General features: G+C 54.7%; 2 protein-coding genes across 2 annotated transcripts in view; one reads left to right on the top strand and one right to left on the bottom strand.

Annotated features, from left to right (window-relative positions):
• Positions 1-7,126, top strand: part of LSM12 (LSM12 homolog) — a 16,891-nt gene extending 9,765 nt beyond the window's left edge. Inside the window, exons 3-5 of the mRNA XM_032791285.2 lie at positions 2,736-2,845; positions 4,536-4,662; positions 5,460-7,126. Of these exons, the coding sequence (XP_032647176.2) occupies positions 2,736-2,845; positions 4,536-4,662; positions 5,460-5,552 (330 nt within the window). The 3' untranslated portion in view covers positions 5,553-7,126. The remainder of the gene's footprint in view (positions 1-2,735; positions 2,846-4,535; positions 4,663-5,459) is intronic.
• The window catches only part of G6PC3 (glucose-6-phosphatase catalytic subunit 3), a 147,534-nt gene that overhangs the window by 23,150 nt on the left and 107,238 nt on the right, over positions 1-17,146 (bottom strand). The gene's annotated exons all lie outside the window — the stretch shown is intronic.

Below are 17,146 nucleotides of genomic sequence, written 5' to 3'. Positions count from 1 at the left end.
AAGACTAAGCTTGATAAGTTTATGCAGGGGATGGTATGATGAGAGAGCCTAATTTTGGCAATTAATTCATCTTTGATTATTAGCAGGTAAATATGCCCAATGATCTGAGTTACTACAGAGAATTCTTTCCTGGGTGATGCTTGGTGAACCTTGCCCACATGCTCAGGGTTTAACTGATCGCCATATTTGGGGTCAGGAAGGAATTTTCCTACAGGGCAGATTGGCAGAGGCCCTGGAGATTTTTTGCCTTCCTCTGCAATGTGGGGCACAGGTCACTTGCTGGAGGATTCTCTGCACCTTGAGGTCTTTTAACCATGATTTGAGGACTTCAATAACTCAGACATAGGTTAGGGGTTTGTTACAGGAGTGGGTGGGTGAGATTCAGTGGCCTGCGTTGTGCAGGAGGTGAGACTAAATGATCATAATGGTTCCTTCGGACCTTAAAGTCTGAGTCTATAAGCTTCTCCTCCCTACATGGGCACTGTATTCTGCAATAATTACTCTGCTTTGTGAGTAACTATTCCAGAATTAAATTGCTCTTACTCTAGAATAGAGTCCACAGAGTATGTGGGGGGTTGAGTGTCCTGAAGTAGCTATGTTGGAATAGTATCAAAGGGGTAGCCGTGTTAGATCTGTAAAAAATGACAGAGTATGTGGCACCTTATAGAGCAACAGACATATTGGAGCATAAGCTTTCGTGGGTGAATACCCACTTCGTCGGATGTCAAGTGTATTCACCCACGAAAGCGTGTGCTCCAATACTACGTTTAGTCTATAAGATGCCACAGGACTCTGTCGCTATGTAGGAATAGTTATTCCAAGAACAAACGGATATAAACTGGACACTAGGAAGTTTAGACTTGAAATTAGACGAAGGTTTCTAACCATCGGAGGAGTTATTCCAACATAACTCTGCTGGTCTAGTTCCCTGTGTAGACAACCCCTCATAACCCTAAGAACCCACCTGCTGTTGATACCTGAAATGACCAAGATTCTGAGATTAGGAGACAGGCATTTCTGCTGCTGTGTATTTGACAGCACATAATCTTTTTCTCCTGGGTGTGTGCGCTTTGCACAAAATGAGGTGCACAAAATAGGAGAATGTGGCTGTAAAGACCCAAAGTTGTCCGGGGACTCCAGGGCAGATGTTTACTAAAACCACCTTAAAAAGACTAGACTGGCAGTTTTTTTAACTTAGGTACATGAAGATCTTTACGATCTTTGGATGAGGAGGGCAAAGGCCTGTGTGCATCCTCTGCTTTTTGCTACCATCAAACTAACTTAACTTGTGAGCTAAACCATGAAGCGCAGAGATGCGTATTTAACATGTGGGAAACATGCATAGCATGAGCATTTAAAGTACCTAACTTCCAGTAGTACCTGATGCAAATGGGCATCCTGCACTTTTCCCCAGTAGGCTTTCTCTGTGTGATGGAAATGGCTTCTTGCTTGTCTTGCTAGTCCAAATCCAGCCCTGATCAAACAAGCTGCTACTACCTGGCTGGTCTGTGATCTGGCAGTTTGATCCATACTGAGTTAGTAGGAATCTGTGTCACGGTTTTGGGTGGGGCTTGTTGGCCATCTTCTCTGAGAGGCCAAGCACTGAATGGGTTGGAGACTGGCCCTTGGAGGTTCCCTGTCAGGCCTGTGAGGCACTGATGGCAGGCAGTGACTGGGAACCTGGAACTCGGGCTTGCAAAATGACCATGAAAATGTTTTTTGTTTGTTTGTTTTTTTCCCCATCACAGAAGCTTCTAGACTGTGAGCACCGTACGGCAGGGACTCTTACATTAGCTCTGCATAGTGCCCGTCCCAGTGGGCCCCCAATCCTGGCTGCAGCCTCTGGGCACTATGATAATAAAACTTATCTTGCTGTTACCAGGGCAACTCACAGTCAAATAACTTGTATCTTACTCACCTGCCCCCCCAAAAGTCCAGCTTGGCTCAGTGAGCAGGCGAGTGTGCATTATCTGTGTTACAGTCATGCCTGGAAGGGACAGTCCTGCACCAGGCCCCCAATGTGCCATGCAAACACACAACAAAAGTTGGGCCTTGCCCCATAGAGGTGACAGTCGAAGGTGCCCAGGGGTCTTTGTTTTTCAGAGATGCCCATGTGATACTATCTCACAAACCTGACAGTTACTTAAATAAGCTAAGTTTGGGCAGCATAAAGCTTGTTTGTAGCTCCCTGCCTGCAGCTGATTGGATTTACGGCTCCAGTGGCGGAGCGGATAACGCGGAGCTGTAAAACAGAATGTCAGTGATGAGACTAGGAATACGTCTCCTTTGAATAGTCAGAACTGTTCGTAGTGGGACTGAATCAAGGGAGGAGTGCATGGTCCTTCGGATGCGCCAGCTACATGAGAGGAGACGGTCCCTGCCCCAGAGATCTTACAGTCTCAGAGAGCTTTATACTCGGACCACTCAGGAGCCCAGGGCATCTCAACACTGGGCTAGAGCATTGTTGCTTGCACCGGCATGGTCCTGACATCTTTCTGCTGAAGTCTGTTGCTCCATTTCATTTCACCTGTGTTTACTTCGGTAAGGCATGGACCAGGGTTTATTTCTGTAACTGGTTGCCTTATACAGACAGTTTCACCGGCAGGATTCACCTCTGTCAAATGCAGACTGGCCAGTCTTAATTTCTCTTTGCCTCTCCTGCTCTTCCACTTGGGACTCTGCTGTTTGTGGTCAAAAATCATTAACTTTCTGGATCTTTGTTTCCCTCCCTCCAGCTTGCCAACAAAGCACGGACGGAGAAGGAAGAGAAGATGAGCCAGGCATATGCAATTAGTGCTGGTGTCTCTCTGGAGGGACAGCAGCTTTTCCAGACTATACATAAGACGTAAGTTGGCTGCTGGGGGGTGGCAGGGAGGTCTTGCTGTTTCCTTCACCCTCGGGTATGTGCATGCACCTGTGTTCTCCAGCGGGCGGGGTAACTCTTCCTGGGACGGATTCCGAAAGCCTCCCTCTCGCTGGTGGTCTCCGTCTAGTCGCTCGCAACTGCCAATACGTGAAACAGGACCACCAGGCTCCTCTGGGCTGGCCCCGCGTCCGGGGTTGCTGCCCTCTCCCATTGCCATGTGCACTGTCGGGCCTTCCATGGACTCTGATCTGCTGCCAATGGACTGGCCAAGCTGCCAACTGCTCCTCTGGGCTGCACATCAGCTCGCTATGTAGTGTAGGTGAAAGTGGGCCCATGGAACTGCCTAGCCTCCTCAAATAACAGCTTGGAGCTGTGTCATTTCAACCCTCACCCTGGCCTGTGGCAGCCTGTGGCCTTGTGAGCGACTGGGCTACAGTGCAAGTGGTTTGATTCGCCGAAGCCCAGTCCAGTGTTACAGGTACACGGGACAGCTCCCACGCTTGGGAACGCAATCAGATCTGCAGTTCCTCAGCATGCGCTGAATGTGCTCCCTGCCTGGAGGGCTTGCACCTTAACAGGCAACGTTGTAACTCCAAGCCCACAACAACGGCTCTGAGTGATGTATGCCTCCTGCCGCTAGACGGATCTCTCATCAGGACGCCTCTTCCCGTAGTCCTTCCCTGGAGGTGTCGGCTGTGCCTTCAGTGATGTACTGGCTGCTGGCCAACCGCGCCCCCAAGGGTGGGTCATTTGGGGCGGGGCAGTGGCTGACTCCTGTCTGCAGTGATCTGGTTTCAGAGCTGCTACAGCCAGTGTTGGGAACTGACAGGGCCCTTGTGAAACCCACGTGAGAGGAGAGGGGAGGTGGGGAGAGTTAGGGCTCTGGAGCTGCTGGGCAGTAGTGGATGAGGGTGTGTGAACGACAGTACACTTCCACCCTGATAGAACGTGGGTTCGCATACAACTCGGTAAAGCTCTGACATGCTGCTCTGAGCAGCGTGTGAAGGGGGCCGGGGCAGATGAGTTGGATAAGGGGCAGAGGGTCTTGGGGGCAGTCAGGGGCTTACCCCCACCCCCACTCCAGATCTAGGAGGCAGGACCTGTGGGGGGGTCATTTTGTGGGCCCCAGAGTGGCCCTGGGGATTAGCAGGGGGCCCGGGAGCAGCCCGCTCTGCTTCCCCGGCCCCAGCCATGTGGCTTAGGGGAGGGCGCTTGGGGGAAGGGATTCCCCTCCCCCCCCGCACTCACCAGCAGCGGCGGAAGTGGAGTAGCCTGGCCCCAGCCACTGCACTCCGCTTCCCACCACAGGTGAGTACGGGGGGCGTCCTTTCCCCAACCTCTCCACGCTCACTGGCGGCCAGAAGCGGAGCACCGCGGCTGGGAGGTGGTAGAGTGGAGCAGCCTGGGGCCACGCTGTGTGCCTGTCAGCGGGCGGGGGTTGTGGATAGGGGTTGGAGCAGTCGAGACAGGGAGCAGGGGGGTTGGGTTGGGTGGGGTCCTGAGGGTGATTAGGGACAGGGATCTCTGGAGGGAGCAGTCAGGGAACAAGGAACGGGGGGGCCAACGCAGTCTCAACTATAACGTGGTGAGTTTTTTTGACTCCCAGGGACCGCGTTCTATCGGGGTAGAGGAGTGTCAGTAAAATCCTGCCCTGTTTTGCCTCTCCCAGCATTAAAGACTGTAAATGGCAAGAGAAGAACATAGTGGTGATGGAAGACGTCGTTATCGCTCCTCCCTACCAAGTGGAGAACTGTAAAGGCAAGGAGGGAAGTGCCCTGAGTCACGTACGCAAAATAGTGAGTAGAGGGGGGGGTGACTCCCCCGATGTAGGTACGCGTGGGACCCCATTATGGTCGTGTGGAAGGACCCTTTCCCCCGCTCCGCGCTGTCCGCTCCCAGCGAGGAATGGTGCATTATGTAACTACAGTTCCCATCAGTGCCTGCAGTGGGGTTTTGAATCAAGCAGGAAATAGTTTATAAGGTGTCTCCTAATGGTTCACTGAAGGGGCCTGGTGTCTCCTGTACCCACTTCTGTGGAACCCCTCACTATGGAGCCAAGCCACTTACAAGGCTGGACTCTGCTGTCCGGTCCCCGTCCTGGTTTTACTGCTGGAGCAGTCAGGCTGGGGAAGGAGTTAAGGGTTTGATATTAAAGCTTTATCCACTGGGGAGTTGTGATCTCCCTGGCAACCATCCCCAGGCCACATAGACCATTCTCTGGGGACGAGTCCAAGACTTGGCCTTGCCATCCCATACTGCCTGTGACTGGGTCTGCCTCCTTGGAGTCCAACGTGTAGGACAAATGCAGCTATTGAGTTCTAGCTGAAACACTGGCAGTCTCTCTCTACCAGGCTGAAGGAGATGGAGCATGTGCCCCTAATCCCCATCCCAGCTGTTGCAGATCCCACAATGCTGGTCACAACGATTGCTTCTGGTCACCACGGACCACTTTCATGCATGTACCCTGCACCCTCCCCGCCTGGTGGCATCCACTAGACCCGGTTACCCCTGTTTGCACGCCGTGTGAAACTGTACAGTTAAAACCCAGCAATGTTGATCCATCTTTTCCCTTTTTCTCTTCCCCCTTGGCCAGGTTGAGAAACATTTTAGAGATGTGGAAAGCCAAAAGGTAATGCAAGGTTCACAAGCACAGCAAACACAGAAGGAAGCCGCCCTCTCATCCTGAGTCCTGCCCCCTTCTGATCACCAAGGGCACTCTTCCAAGATCCAGCAGAAGCCGACATGATTTCTTCAAAGGAGACCGGGGCGGGGGAGGGCCAGGGTTATATTTTATTTCCCGGGGGCTCTTTAACAGGGAGCTCACCACTTCCAAACTTTAGACTTCAAAACAAAAAAAGTGAATAATTTAAAAGATCATCCATTACTTGACTAACAACCTTTCTTTTTCTTCGCCATGTTTTCTCCTAGGACAGTCAGACTTTGTTAATTTTATTTTTGACTTCTTCTCTTCTTCCGCCACCCCACGCAATGCCCCCTCCTTTTATTTTTGTAAAGGGGGGGTCCACCATTCTCCCCTCCTTCCTTTGACGTAGGAGAATCTGCTCTTCCCCCAACACCCTGATAAAAATAAAAGTAACAATCTGACTGTGTTAACTGAATCGGGGCCTTTCTGCCACCGGCATGGTCCCGTTTTAATTTTGTTTTGCACAGGGCAAGGCTTGAATTAGTCTTATTTTTCTTATCTTTAAATATATATATGAATATATATATTAAAATGTTCTTTAAATATTTTCTGCTTCTAGCAGTTCTCTTCACCGGGATCATGGCAAAAAAAGAAACCCTCCCCACCCCTAATTGGCCCTGGCAGACTTGGTGACTTTGCGTGTGACGCTCTGGAGAGTTCACACCTGTTAAGACTGGGGATTAGGGGGGCAGGAGAGCCCAGGAGGTGGTGGTGCTCCCGAAATCGTAAACCTCTTCTGACTGCTTTCTTACTGTCCTGTGCTGAAGGCGAGTTGGACCACTCTGGGAAGACGCAGGCGCTAGGAATAACACAGGGTGGTGCTGCTAATTTACCCCTCTCTGCCTCCCACGGTACGGTACCGCAAAGCCGTCTCTCATCCACAGTGGGCTGGGAGATCCAGCGACACGGTGGCTTTCTCTTGCGTTGGCTCACGCCACCGAATACCGTGCCTGTTAGATCGTGCGTAGGCTTCTGTCTTTTTTCAAGGTTTAAAATTATCCAAATGATCTTGGATAGCAGCCCATTTGTGCTTGATCCCCTTTCTGTTCCAGACATCCGTGCGTCTGGGATCCTTACAAGCTGGGACACGGTTTGTATAGGTCCGAGTGCCCAGACAGAGAGCTCTGGTGTCTGTGCTCCATTTGCTAAGAGAGCACGCGGGCTTCTGTCACTGTCAAACCCAACCCTAAAAGTCTTTAGTCACTGGGCTGCCTTCCCTTGTCCTGTACCGTACCCAGCTGGCAGTCATGCGGTGATCCATTTGGCATCTCACGCTGCATGGGTGACTGCAGCCATCAGCTCTGCGGCAAGCCAGTTTACGGAGCCTCTGAAACTGGCTTCCTCCCAAGGTAGGCAGGGGTGCAGCTAAGATACAGGAGTTTGTCTCTCTCTCTCATATTTTTTTTGCCATGATCTTTCCCCTTCCCTTTTTTTTTAAACAAATGGATCAAAATTAAATAATTCAAGCCCTGCCTTAAAAAAAAAAAAAAAAAAGGAAATTTTTTTAGTATTGTTTAGCAAAACAATAAAACCCAAAATTTTTTTAACCATCAAAAGTGTCTGCAGTGATGGGTTTTTTTGGCTGCAGGCTGGTGCCCGGCAGTGAGCCGGAGCAGGGGCTCGAGGATACAGAACCCTCCTCTGGGGGTTGGACTGCCCTAGCCTTCGATTGACTGCCTTGCCTTGCTGTTCTGTCGGAAAGGCAAGCCCCCCGCGGCAGCCTGTGGGGAGGGGGTCAGGCTTCCCGAGAATGGGATGCAGGACTGGAACAATGTCCTCAAATGAGGGGGGCGGTGTTGGTAGTGACGTGGGGCTCTTGGGTGAAGCACAGAGCAGACTGCTTCCAGCCGTGCTTTTGGAGCTGCGGTTCATGGTGCCCGCTCTGCTGTGGGGAGGGATGGGGGGTAATGGCTTGGCACTGTGTTGAATGGGCACATTTGTGCAGTCTTGGGCGGGTAACAGAGATGGGCTTTGTCTGCTATGTGCCCAGCAGGTAGCTGGGTCATACCTCCTTGACCCATAGGGGCCACAGCTTTCTTAACAAACTAATTGTAGTGCTGATGAAAAAACCAGCCCTGGAGGAGAACGGCATCAGGCCGCAAACCACATACAGCATGTGGGGCCCAATGCAAACCTCGGCTGGGCCCATCCAGCTCTTAACCAAAGCCCGTCAACGCAGGGCTGCTGCTACTGGGAAGCAGGCTCCATGGGTTCTGAACCGAGACCTCCCCTGAGCTCACTCCAGGCCCCTTGGCCAGCCATGGCTCGGTGGGAGTTTTGCCAGAACCGATCAGGTTCAACCTAGAGGTGAAAGACTCCAGGATCCTGTTGCAGAACCAATTGATGGTGCTTGACCCCTTCTCCAGCAGGGAGAGGAGAGGGGAATTGTCCTGCGGAGACCTGGCAACATGTCCTCCCTGGCTGGCTAACTGCTTTGAGCCCTTGGGCTCCCCTACAGCTGTGTGGATACTTCCCACTTCTCTGCCGGTCGCTCGAGAGCCAAGGCTGTCAGTGAGGGCGATGCTTGGAAAGCCATGGTCCAGAACCTTGCTCAGCTCCGTCCCCTGTGGGTCTAGGGAGAGAACCATCCGCCCCCCCAGCTTGGCCCAGCCGCTGCCTGGACTAGGCCGTGGTGGGTGGTTTTTCCATTGGCCCATCTCTCTCCAAACAAAGGGGCCTGGGCTTGTTCCTTTGCGTAGCCTGCATGGAACGGGGCTGTTAGTCTCGGAAGTACAGTGTCTTCCTGTGCCCGAGGGAGAGGAGTACAGGACTGCTGAGCTCAACCCAATGCTCCAACCCTTTCGCTGCTGGTTAATGTTCTCCATCTCCAGGTTACACACTGTCCATAAGAGACCCCCCCACCACACACACACACACAATGCTGCACAGGGAAAGGGCACAGTGGCTGGAGCACCAGTGGGATCCCGGACTCTCTCCCTGGCCCTGCCCCATAACAAGGCCGTCTCCATTCTCTGGGCCCTCTCTGTAAGTAGGACTGGTGGTGAAGCAGAGATTGGGAAAGCGCTGAGGGCCTCCGCTGCAGGCTGCCACATGAACGTGTGCTAGGGGTGCACAGTAGGGGAGGGTAATGCCTTGTATTGGACCATCTTCTGTGGGTGAGAGAGACCTGATGAGCTTTCGAGCAGCTCATCAGCTGCAGGAGATGTGGGACCCCCTCCCATGTGTTTTCGGGGGTTCCACCTCCAGCGCTGGCTGCTTCCGAAGTCAAGGCTGGGCCTAGGTGGCAGTGCTTACGTTAATGTGCCGTGGCGAGCAGGGCAGCATGCTCTCCTGTGGGGTTAAATGCAGCTTTGCTCTCTCAGTTTTCTGTCCAGCAGGGTCACATGCCTGTTCTGGCTTCTGTGAGTGGTAACGACTTGGACGTGGGGAGTGGGACAAACTCCCGTAAGGCCAAAGCACCTGACAAGCTTGTCTCTTGGCAAAGATCAGAGCTGCTTAAAAGGCTCTGCCCTGGTGGCTTGAAGCTGTGGGATGAGGGGGAGATTTCCCTCGTGCTCTGCGAGGCTCATGGCTGCAGGGTTGGCACTGAAATCAAACCCATTCCTCAAGGGGGGATTTCGCTCCTCGGAGCTGCTTAGAGAAATGCTCTCCCTAGCTGTGCACGGCTGGCCTCTGCTGGAATACAGGGGAATGATGCTTCCCACGCAGATGGGAAAACTACTGAAACTGCAAGAAGTGTGTCTGAGATCAATGGTCTGTAGGGGTGATATGTAATGGCGGGCTCCATTCAGGCCATAGCATCAACCGGTGGAACTCACTGCCACAAGATATTGGATAGTTCAGTGGTTTGAGCATTGGCCTGCTAAACCCAGGGTTGTGAGTTCAATCCTTGAGGGGGCCACTTAGGGATCTGGGGCAAAAACCTGTGTGGGGATTGGCCCTGCTTTGAGCAGGGGGTTGGACTAGATGACCTCCTGAGGTCCCTTCCAACCCTGATATTCTATATTGAAGTCAAGAGCTTGGTAGGATTCAGAAAAGGATTTAGATGGCTCAGGGCACCCACAGCTGCATTAATGTGGGCTGTAAACATGCTTTTAGGCCTCAGCCAATAGCTGATTGATGAGGGATGGTTGGTGAAACTATTCTGGGATGGGCTAGCCCACCCCAGACTTTCCTGACCTGGGGTTTCTTGCCCCTTTCTCAGACGGGCTGGAGCCCCACGGTCTTACGATTCGTACAGCATATGCACTATGGCCAAGCTTTGGAAAGATACTATTAAAGTGCAAGCGAAGTGTGTCTTCTGCTCCAGGGTCTCCAAGCGCTCTGCAAGCAGCAGTGACTTCAGAGCCCTGGCCTAAGCTTGTAAGCCTCCTTCAGTGCCAACTCATATGGAGGCAGATGTCACTGGGGGCGGAGGGTGAGGTGCATGCTTAAGGGAGTGGCTGGCACATCTCAAGGAGCACAGAGCAATGCCCCCTCCCCTGGTATACAGTGTGATGGGGTTTAGGGTTCCTGCTGCCTCTGTGAATTGTTGGCTGCTTGGCAGGAAGATGCTAATCGTGCTGTACCAAGGTTTTGCCTTAGCAAATCGTGCCATCTGCAAGGGCCTATACAAGAATGGCCAGACCAGTCCATCTGGCCCAGTATCCTGTCTCCCAGCAGTGGCCAGTGCCAGGTCCCCCAGAGGGAGTGAACAGAACAGGTAAGCAGCAAGTGATCCATCCCCTGTCGCCCATTCTTATCTATTTAGGCCTAGACACTCCCTTTGCTCGGTGGTCCAGGCAGTGTCCTGGCTCTGTCCCCCATGTGGGCCAGCCCCTGCTCTGATCCCATACCTGGGGCTCCAGTATGTCTCGTCTTGCACATTCTAGGCCAGCTCTGGAGCATTGGCCTTTCCATGGGTGTCACGTTGGCTCAGGTGCTCTTCCCCACCAGCCTGGCAGCCGCAGCCTCACCCAGCAGGAGCGACTGGTGGGGAGAGTGCAGCAGATCTCGGGTTCCCAGCCAGGCGGGCCAGCACTTGGCAAAAGCCACACGGGGCCTCGTTTGTGAAGGGCCTGGGAGCTGTGCCCAGCGAGTCCCCCTGGCTTGTGTCCCGCTCTTGCTGGACCTGCGCTCTGGTGGGCCAGCTGCAGCATTTTAGGGCAGACCCTCACCATCGCGACGGGAGTTAACACGCCTTCCCCAGGTTCAGTGGGCGTAACGACCTGGCTCACGAGGGTGGATTTTGCACACACCCCTCAGCGAAGTAGCGGGGGCCACTTCACTTTTGGGTGGCAGACCTGCCCTAGGGCTCCTTAGCACAAAGCCTTCGGGGTGGTGTGTGTGGTCTGAGAGCGCCACCTGCTGGGGTTGTGTTGGCATCGCTGTTTGGCAAAAGCCGTGGGATGCAGGAAGGGGTTGGGGCGTCATTTGCTGTTAGACGGGCTGCTCCTGGTGGCGGAGTCGGCTGAGTGTGTCCCTGCCACAGGCCTTAAAGTGGGCAGGAGCATGGGCTGTGGGGGAGCTCCCAGCCACTGCAGCCCCAGCCTCTCCCAGCAGGGGGCGCTCTATGGAATGGGGGCAGGAGTATTGGCTGTGGGTGGAGCTCCCAGCTACTCCAGTCCCCGCCTCTCCCAGCTGGAGGCGCTATAGGGAGCAGGGCAGGAGCACTGGCTGTGGGGGTTGGAGCTCCCAGCCTCTCCCAGCAAGAGGCGCTATAGGGAGCAGGGCAGGAGCACTGGCTGTGGGGGTTGGAGCTCCCAGCCGCTCCCAGCAGGAGGCGCTGTAGCAGGGAGAGCAGTGCTAGCTTCTCTCCAGGAGGAGTCGGGGGTAGATTAGCTACAGCTGTACAAGCCGTCCTAAGGGACAAGGGTGGCGGCTGTGTGGAGGGAGCTGGGATACCCGTGGCCATCCCTCCCAAGGTCTATGTGCAGCAGATGGAGCATGTTCCACCGTGTCAGGTATCCGGCCAGGCCGGGAGCGCTGGATTTGTATGTGTTTATTGGACACTAGCCTTGATTAGCTGCTGCGGGCGGGGACGGCTGTTGAATTATGGATGAGATGTGAGGGTGATGAATTTTGCATGGCTGGCTCGGGTGCAGAGGGAGTGAAACGGGAGACTCCGTGCTACCAGGCCCGTGAATTCGAAACCCTGGGGCTTTGCTGGGGATCCTGGCTGGAGAGCTGAAATCTCACTGCAGCGGGAGAAAGAGAAGTGGGTTGGGGGACGGGGCGGGGGAGAAAGGCCTATGCTAAGCTAGGGAAAGAGTCCCAGGGCCATGCGAAGGAGCAGCCTGATTGTCCCTGTGTGTCTCACCCATAACGTTTTTGTGCGGACCTGGAGAGCTCAGCTTGCCACTGAAAGGCGGCTAGCTCTGGGGTGGAGCAGGTGTTTCACAGCATGCAGCAACGTACTGCAGGCATTTAGGACAAGGGGCAAAGAAGGATCCAACTGCCAGGACAAAGGGGGAGATTGAGGGAGGCGGGGATGTAAAAATAAACCCTGGGCACCTGGCAGGCCCTGTCACTTGTTCTGAGCGGGGGTGCTGGGTCCCAGTGATGCTGTCTCCAATCCTGCACCTGTCTTTGGGCTGACGCCCAGGTGCTCCACCGCTCTGGTGCCCCACTGGTCGGGTAGCTCAGTGGCTTTCTCCTCATTCGACAGCTGGGCTGCGCCGCCACTCCCCAGAGACGCAGAGGCCACCATTGTCTAAAAGTAGCTGCTGTCTGGGGTGGGGGATGCCCTGGGGTGGCCCCTTAATGTGCTGGGTGCTGCCAGGTGAAGCCAGCAGGAGCCTGGGTGCCCAGCATTTTGCATCCATCAATGGAAGCTCCTAAAACCTGGGGCAGCTTTTGATAATGTCGATGACTTGTCCCAGCTTGCATGGCAAGTGGGTGGCAGGGCCCCAGGCCCCCTGACTCCCCATCCACTGCTCCACAGGCCAGTCCCATAGCCCCTTCCCAGAGCCAGGGACAGGAGCCAGGCCCCCTGCGGTGTGCTTCTCTAACCAGTAGCTCATACTCCATCTCGGGTAAGAATGGCAGACCCTGGGGGCTCCTATAGGCATGGAGACAGGGCCCCTCTTGGGGCTAGAGGGGACTTTGGGGAGGGGCCGAGCCAGCCCCCCAACTGAAGAGGCCAGAGGACACTGGCAGGATGAAACCCCCATCTTGCCAGCCTGCCCCCTCCCTCTGGGCATAGGCCAGCGGTGCCCTCTACACACACCTGGCTGGCTCCTGCAGGGTATCATGACGCGCTAGGGGCAGGGTGAGGATGCGGGCGGGGTGGCACTGAGCCAGCCAGTGTCAGTAATCCCGAGCCCAGATTAGATTTCGCTCGCTCCTGGGAAGGCAATCCCCTCCCGCCAGCCCCGGCAGCTGCCAGCCAGCGCTCTGCCTGCCCCAGGGACCAGAACGTGAGGGGCTGGGCCCCAGGCTGCGGTCGAGTTGGGCCTGACTTCCGAGGTACGTCCGGGTCCCCGGCCGTCGGGGCGGCTGGAGGCGAGCATCTCTGGTGTTCGTTCGCTGCCTTTCGAGTCAGCCAGCTGCTCTCGCTTGGCCAGCTGCTCACCCCTTCGCTCTGGCTGCCCTGGCCAGCCTGCAGAGGTTGCACAGTCCACCCAGGAAGGGTCAGCATTCCTTGGCTTCTCTGGATGTGATCAGGAATGGTGGTGGTGTGTGTGTGTGTCCGTCCCCTTCCCCGGGGCTGCCTGGATAGACAGATCTTTGCTTCCTCTAAGGAGGGGCTGCCCCTCAGTGTGAACTCCCCAAGGCCATGCTGGGTTAGAGGTGTGGATCTCAAAGCCCCACCTTCTTGGGCTCACGCTTAGCGGGTGAATGCCATGGAGCAGGGATCCATGTGAAAGGATCAGCCGGGCCTGTCCCTCACCCCACGGACTGCAGGGGTGTGGGGGGCTGGGGTCCTTTCTGCACACATGTGAGCGATGCAGGGGGAGTGCACGCCCAACTGAGGCCGGGCTAGAATTTAGGTTGCTCTGGACCTTTGGGCAGGTGGGTTTTGAGTCGAGCTGGCGATTAAGGGATTTTTCAGTTGCTGGCAGTGCCGAAAAATTGGGGGGAGGGGGGCGGAGGGTGGGGAATGGAAAACACCGATTTAATTTTTTTTCTCAGCCAATCAAAAAGAATCAGAAAAATGTTCTTTGGTTTGACCCCCAGTGAGACGCTTCATGAGGGTGTTTGTAATCAAAGCCAGGGAAGGAAGTGCTAGATTCTCACCTGCTGCTCTGCTGCCGCCACCTTCCTTAGCACCAGGGTGGGGAAGGTTTGATTTTCCCTTTTTAACCAGGATATGTTGATAAATGTCAGTTTCATTGGGTGCAAGCAAGCTGGTGGAAATCTGTTTCTATGGCTAAGAATCAAAACCACAGAGAGGCAGAGGCAGAAAAATGCTTCTTGGGGCCTTCTTACACTTGGCTTTTCCATCTTTTCCCCTGGTCTACAGCGTGTGCTGTTGCCAGTTTGAAGGGTTACAAAGCTCGACCTGCTGGAATCTCAAGGTCTCTTGTCATTACATAACGACTGTCTGATCCCCTGCCCCCATTATTCCTGGCAACTGTAAATCAAAATCAGACATGGGTGTCCTCTGAGTTCCAGCCCCAGCTCCACCTTGGGGGATTCAAACCTGGGTCTCGTGCCCTGGGTGAGTGCCCCAGCTGCTGGGCTAAGGATTGCAATGGGGGCGGTGTTGGGTGACCAGGTGTCTCGATTTTATAGAGACAGTCTCAATTTTTGGGTCTTTTTCTTACGTAGGCTCCTATTAGCCCCTACCCCCGTCCCAATTTTTCACATTTGCTGTCTGGTCACCCTAAGGTGGTGGCGCCGCCTCAGCTCCTGTTTGGCGAATCTAGGCTGATGAAGGGAAACATTTCATTTTGATGACATCAAAACGAACCATCTGGACCTGTCTGGAAACAGTTTGAGCATTGGCCTGCTGAACCCAGCGTTGTGAGTTCACTCGTTGAGGGGGCCACTTAGGGATCTGGGGCAAAAATCAGTACTTGGTCCTGCTAGTGAAGGCAGGGGGCTGGACTCAATGACCTTTCGAGGTCCCTTCCAGTTCTAGGAGATAGGTAGAGCTCCAATTATTAAATATTAATTTTTTTAAAAATCCGTTTTTGTTTTGGCGGAAACAGTTCCACATTGCCCCACATTCGTGAAACATTTGTCGACCTGAATCTACCTTTCTTGGCAGAAACCTTGGCCCAAACATTGTGCCCCGGCTCTAATTATGATACAGGCTCTAGCTACAGGACCGTGTGGTCACCTTTTCCCCCACCGGACCTCGGGCTCATTCGGTGCATGGGGGGGAAAGTTGCAAGGGGAACCTTAATGCTGTTTTTGCCAAACTGTCCGAGTGCTTGACTTTGCGACCTGAATGACATTCCCATAATGTAGATTTTTTGGGGTATGTAATTTCCTAGTTCTTTTTTTCAAGAAGGAAAAATCAAAGTGTGGGCCTCTGTATTGCACGTTCTCCAGCACTGGCCTCAGGATTTGAACCCAGGACTACAAAACTTGGCCGCTTGAGGTAAGGATTAATTATGCTAGCTGGCAGCAGGAGTAGACAGAAGATGCAATGGGAGGGCAAGGGAGGGTTATTCCATGTGGCTAGAGGGGATGGGGGCAGGGCTCATTTTTTGTTCCCTCCCCACGAGCCCCCAGGAAGGTGGTGTCAGGGTAGGGCTTTGGGCACCCTCCTTGCTGCCTCTGGGTGCCAGGGGAGAGCTAGCCACCTCCATCTCCTTGAAACTGCTGCTCTGCCTGGAGTATGCCTCTCTAGTCTTGCAGACCTGGAACCCAGGGGGTCCAGAACCCAGCCTGGAGTAGTGCCTGGTCCCTTCCCTTGCACCCCAGCCTGCATGGCACTCAGGGACTAGGACTCCAGCCCCCTGCCTATGGGGGACCCATCCATCTTCCTCCAGTCTCTGGGATTAGTGTCCCAAACAGGGTAATGGTTTGAACCGGCAGCTGGCTGGGTGGGTGAAATTGCTGCCGATCTGCTGCTGCTGCGGGTTGCCTAAAATCAGGAGGCCTGGGGCTGCCCTATGGCCACTGGCCTGGCTGTGAGACCTCCTGGTAGGCTGGGGCCAGGGGGCAGTACTGAGCCCACCTGTCAAGAGGAGGACACAGGCTGGATCTTTGTGAACCAGAGCTGGGGTGGGAAGTGCCCCCCGTGCAGATCAGATTTCCATCCCCAGATCCTGGCATGCTCATCCCCTGCCTCGCTAGGGTGACCAGATGTCCTGTTTTTATAGAGACAGTCATGTTTTGGGGGATTTTTTCTTATATAGGCTCCTATTAACCCCCACCCCCTATCCCGTTATTTCACAGTTGCTATCTGGTCACCCTGCAACCTTACTGCTGCCAGCACACAGGGGCATTTCCCCGGGGCATTTCCCCAGGGCCACCAGCCCTAAACTGTCCCCATTGCAAGCCCCAGTGTAGGGGGCATGCCGGGGGGTGGGGGAGCAGGAGGGAACGCTCCACAGCATTCACTGCTACCGAGATTTCATGCTAGGGAGCAATCTGATTTACACCGGGATATGCTTCACCCCTGAATTCAGCCAGGGCACAGGCGGCCTTCAAGCTTCTGCCCCCTCCCTGCTGCGCCTCCTTGAGGCTCAGCACAAAAACCTCGCCCCGCGCCTGCTGCTGTCCCGAGACAGAAGCACGTCTGTCTGTCTGTCTCTCTGCTGGCTGGAACGGGCAGCCCTGGGTGCAGCTTGGGTAACCCCTTAACGGCTGCTCTCACCCCTCCTCTGCCCAGCAGATCTAGCGCAAGGCAAAAGCTGCGGTGCCACCGGTGAAGTGAGGGGCTGGCCCGCAGGGCTGTAAAAAAGAGCCCAGGAGGTCCTCCCCCAGCCCGAGGACCTATCCGAGCCATTCCCTCCCCACTGGATCGTTCAGGTTCTGTCTCCTGCTTTGTCCTGGAAGGAGAGAGACTAAGAAAGCTCTGGGCTTGTCACTCAACAAAGGACTCTTTTGTTACAGCCTCCTCCAAGGAAACCTGACCTCCCTCCCCATCTGTGGGGTGGAAAGTGACCCCAACGGGGCTGCTGGCTTGGCTGGGCCCTCTCTCCTTCCGTCGGTGCCGGGGCTCTGCTTTATGTGGGCTCCGCAGCCCACCTCCGTGATGCCGTCCTTCTTCCTGGCTCTCCTGCTTTGGGTGCCGGTGGCAGGAGTCGCCAAGCCCTGTCCCCACCTGTGCGTCTGCTATGAATCCTCAGATTTCGTGGACTGCCATGGCCGGCGCCTGGCCCACATCCCCCGCAGCATCCCGCATAGCACGTGGCTCCTGGATCTGAGGCACAACAACCTGACCAGCCTGGAGGCAGGCTCCTTCGACACCCTGTGGTCTATGAAGATCTTGCTCCTGGCCCACAACTCCGTCGGCCAGCTCTGGCCCAAGGCCTTCACATGCCTGGGCTTCCTGGAGAAGATAGACCTCAGCCACAACCTCCTGGCCCAGCTGCCTCCTGACTTCTCCGATGAACTGGCCTCCCTGAAGGAGCTCAAGGCAGCCTACAACCGGCTGTTGGCCGTGGGCTATGAGAGCCTGCAGCACCTGGAGAGCCTGGAGAAGCTGGACCTGAGCTACAATCAAGTGGCTTCCA

Source organism: Chelonoidis abingdonii, chromosome 21 (genome assembly GCF_003597395.2).
Source record: "Chelonoidis abingdonii isolate Lonesome George chromosome 21, CheloAbing_2.0, whole genome shotgun sequence".
NCBI lineage: Eukaryota > Metazoa > Chordata > Testudines > Testudinidae > Chelonoidis > Chelonoidis abingdonii.
Note: the sequence above shows the minus strand (reverse complement) of the source record. Positions and strands in the feature narration are given on the sequence as shown.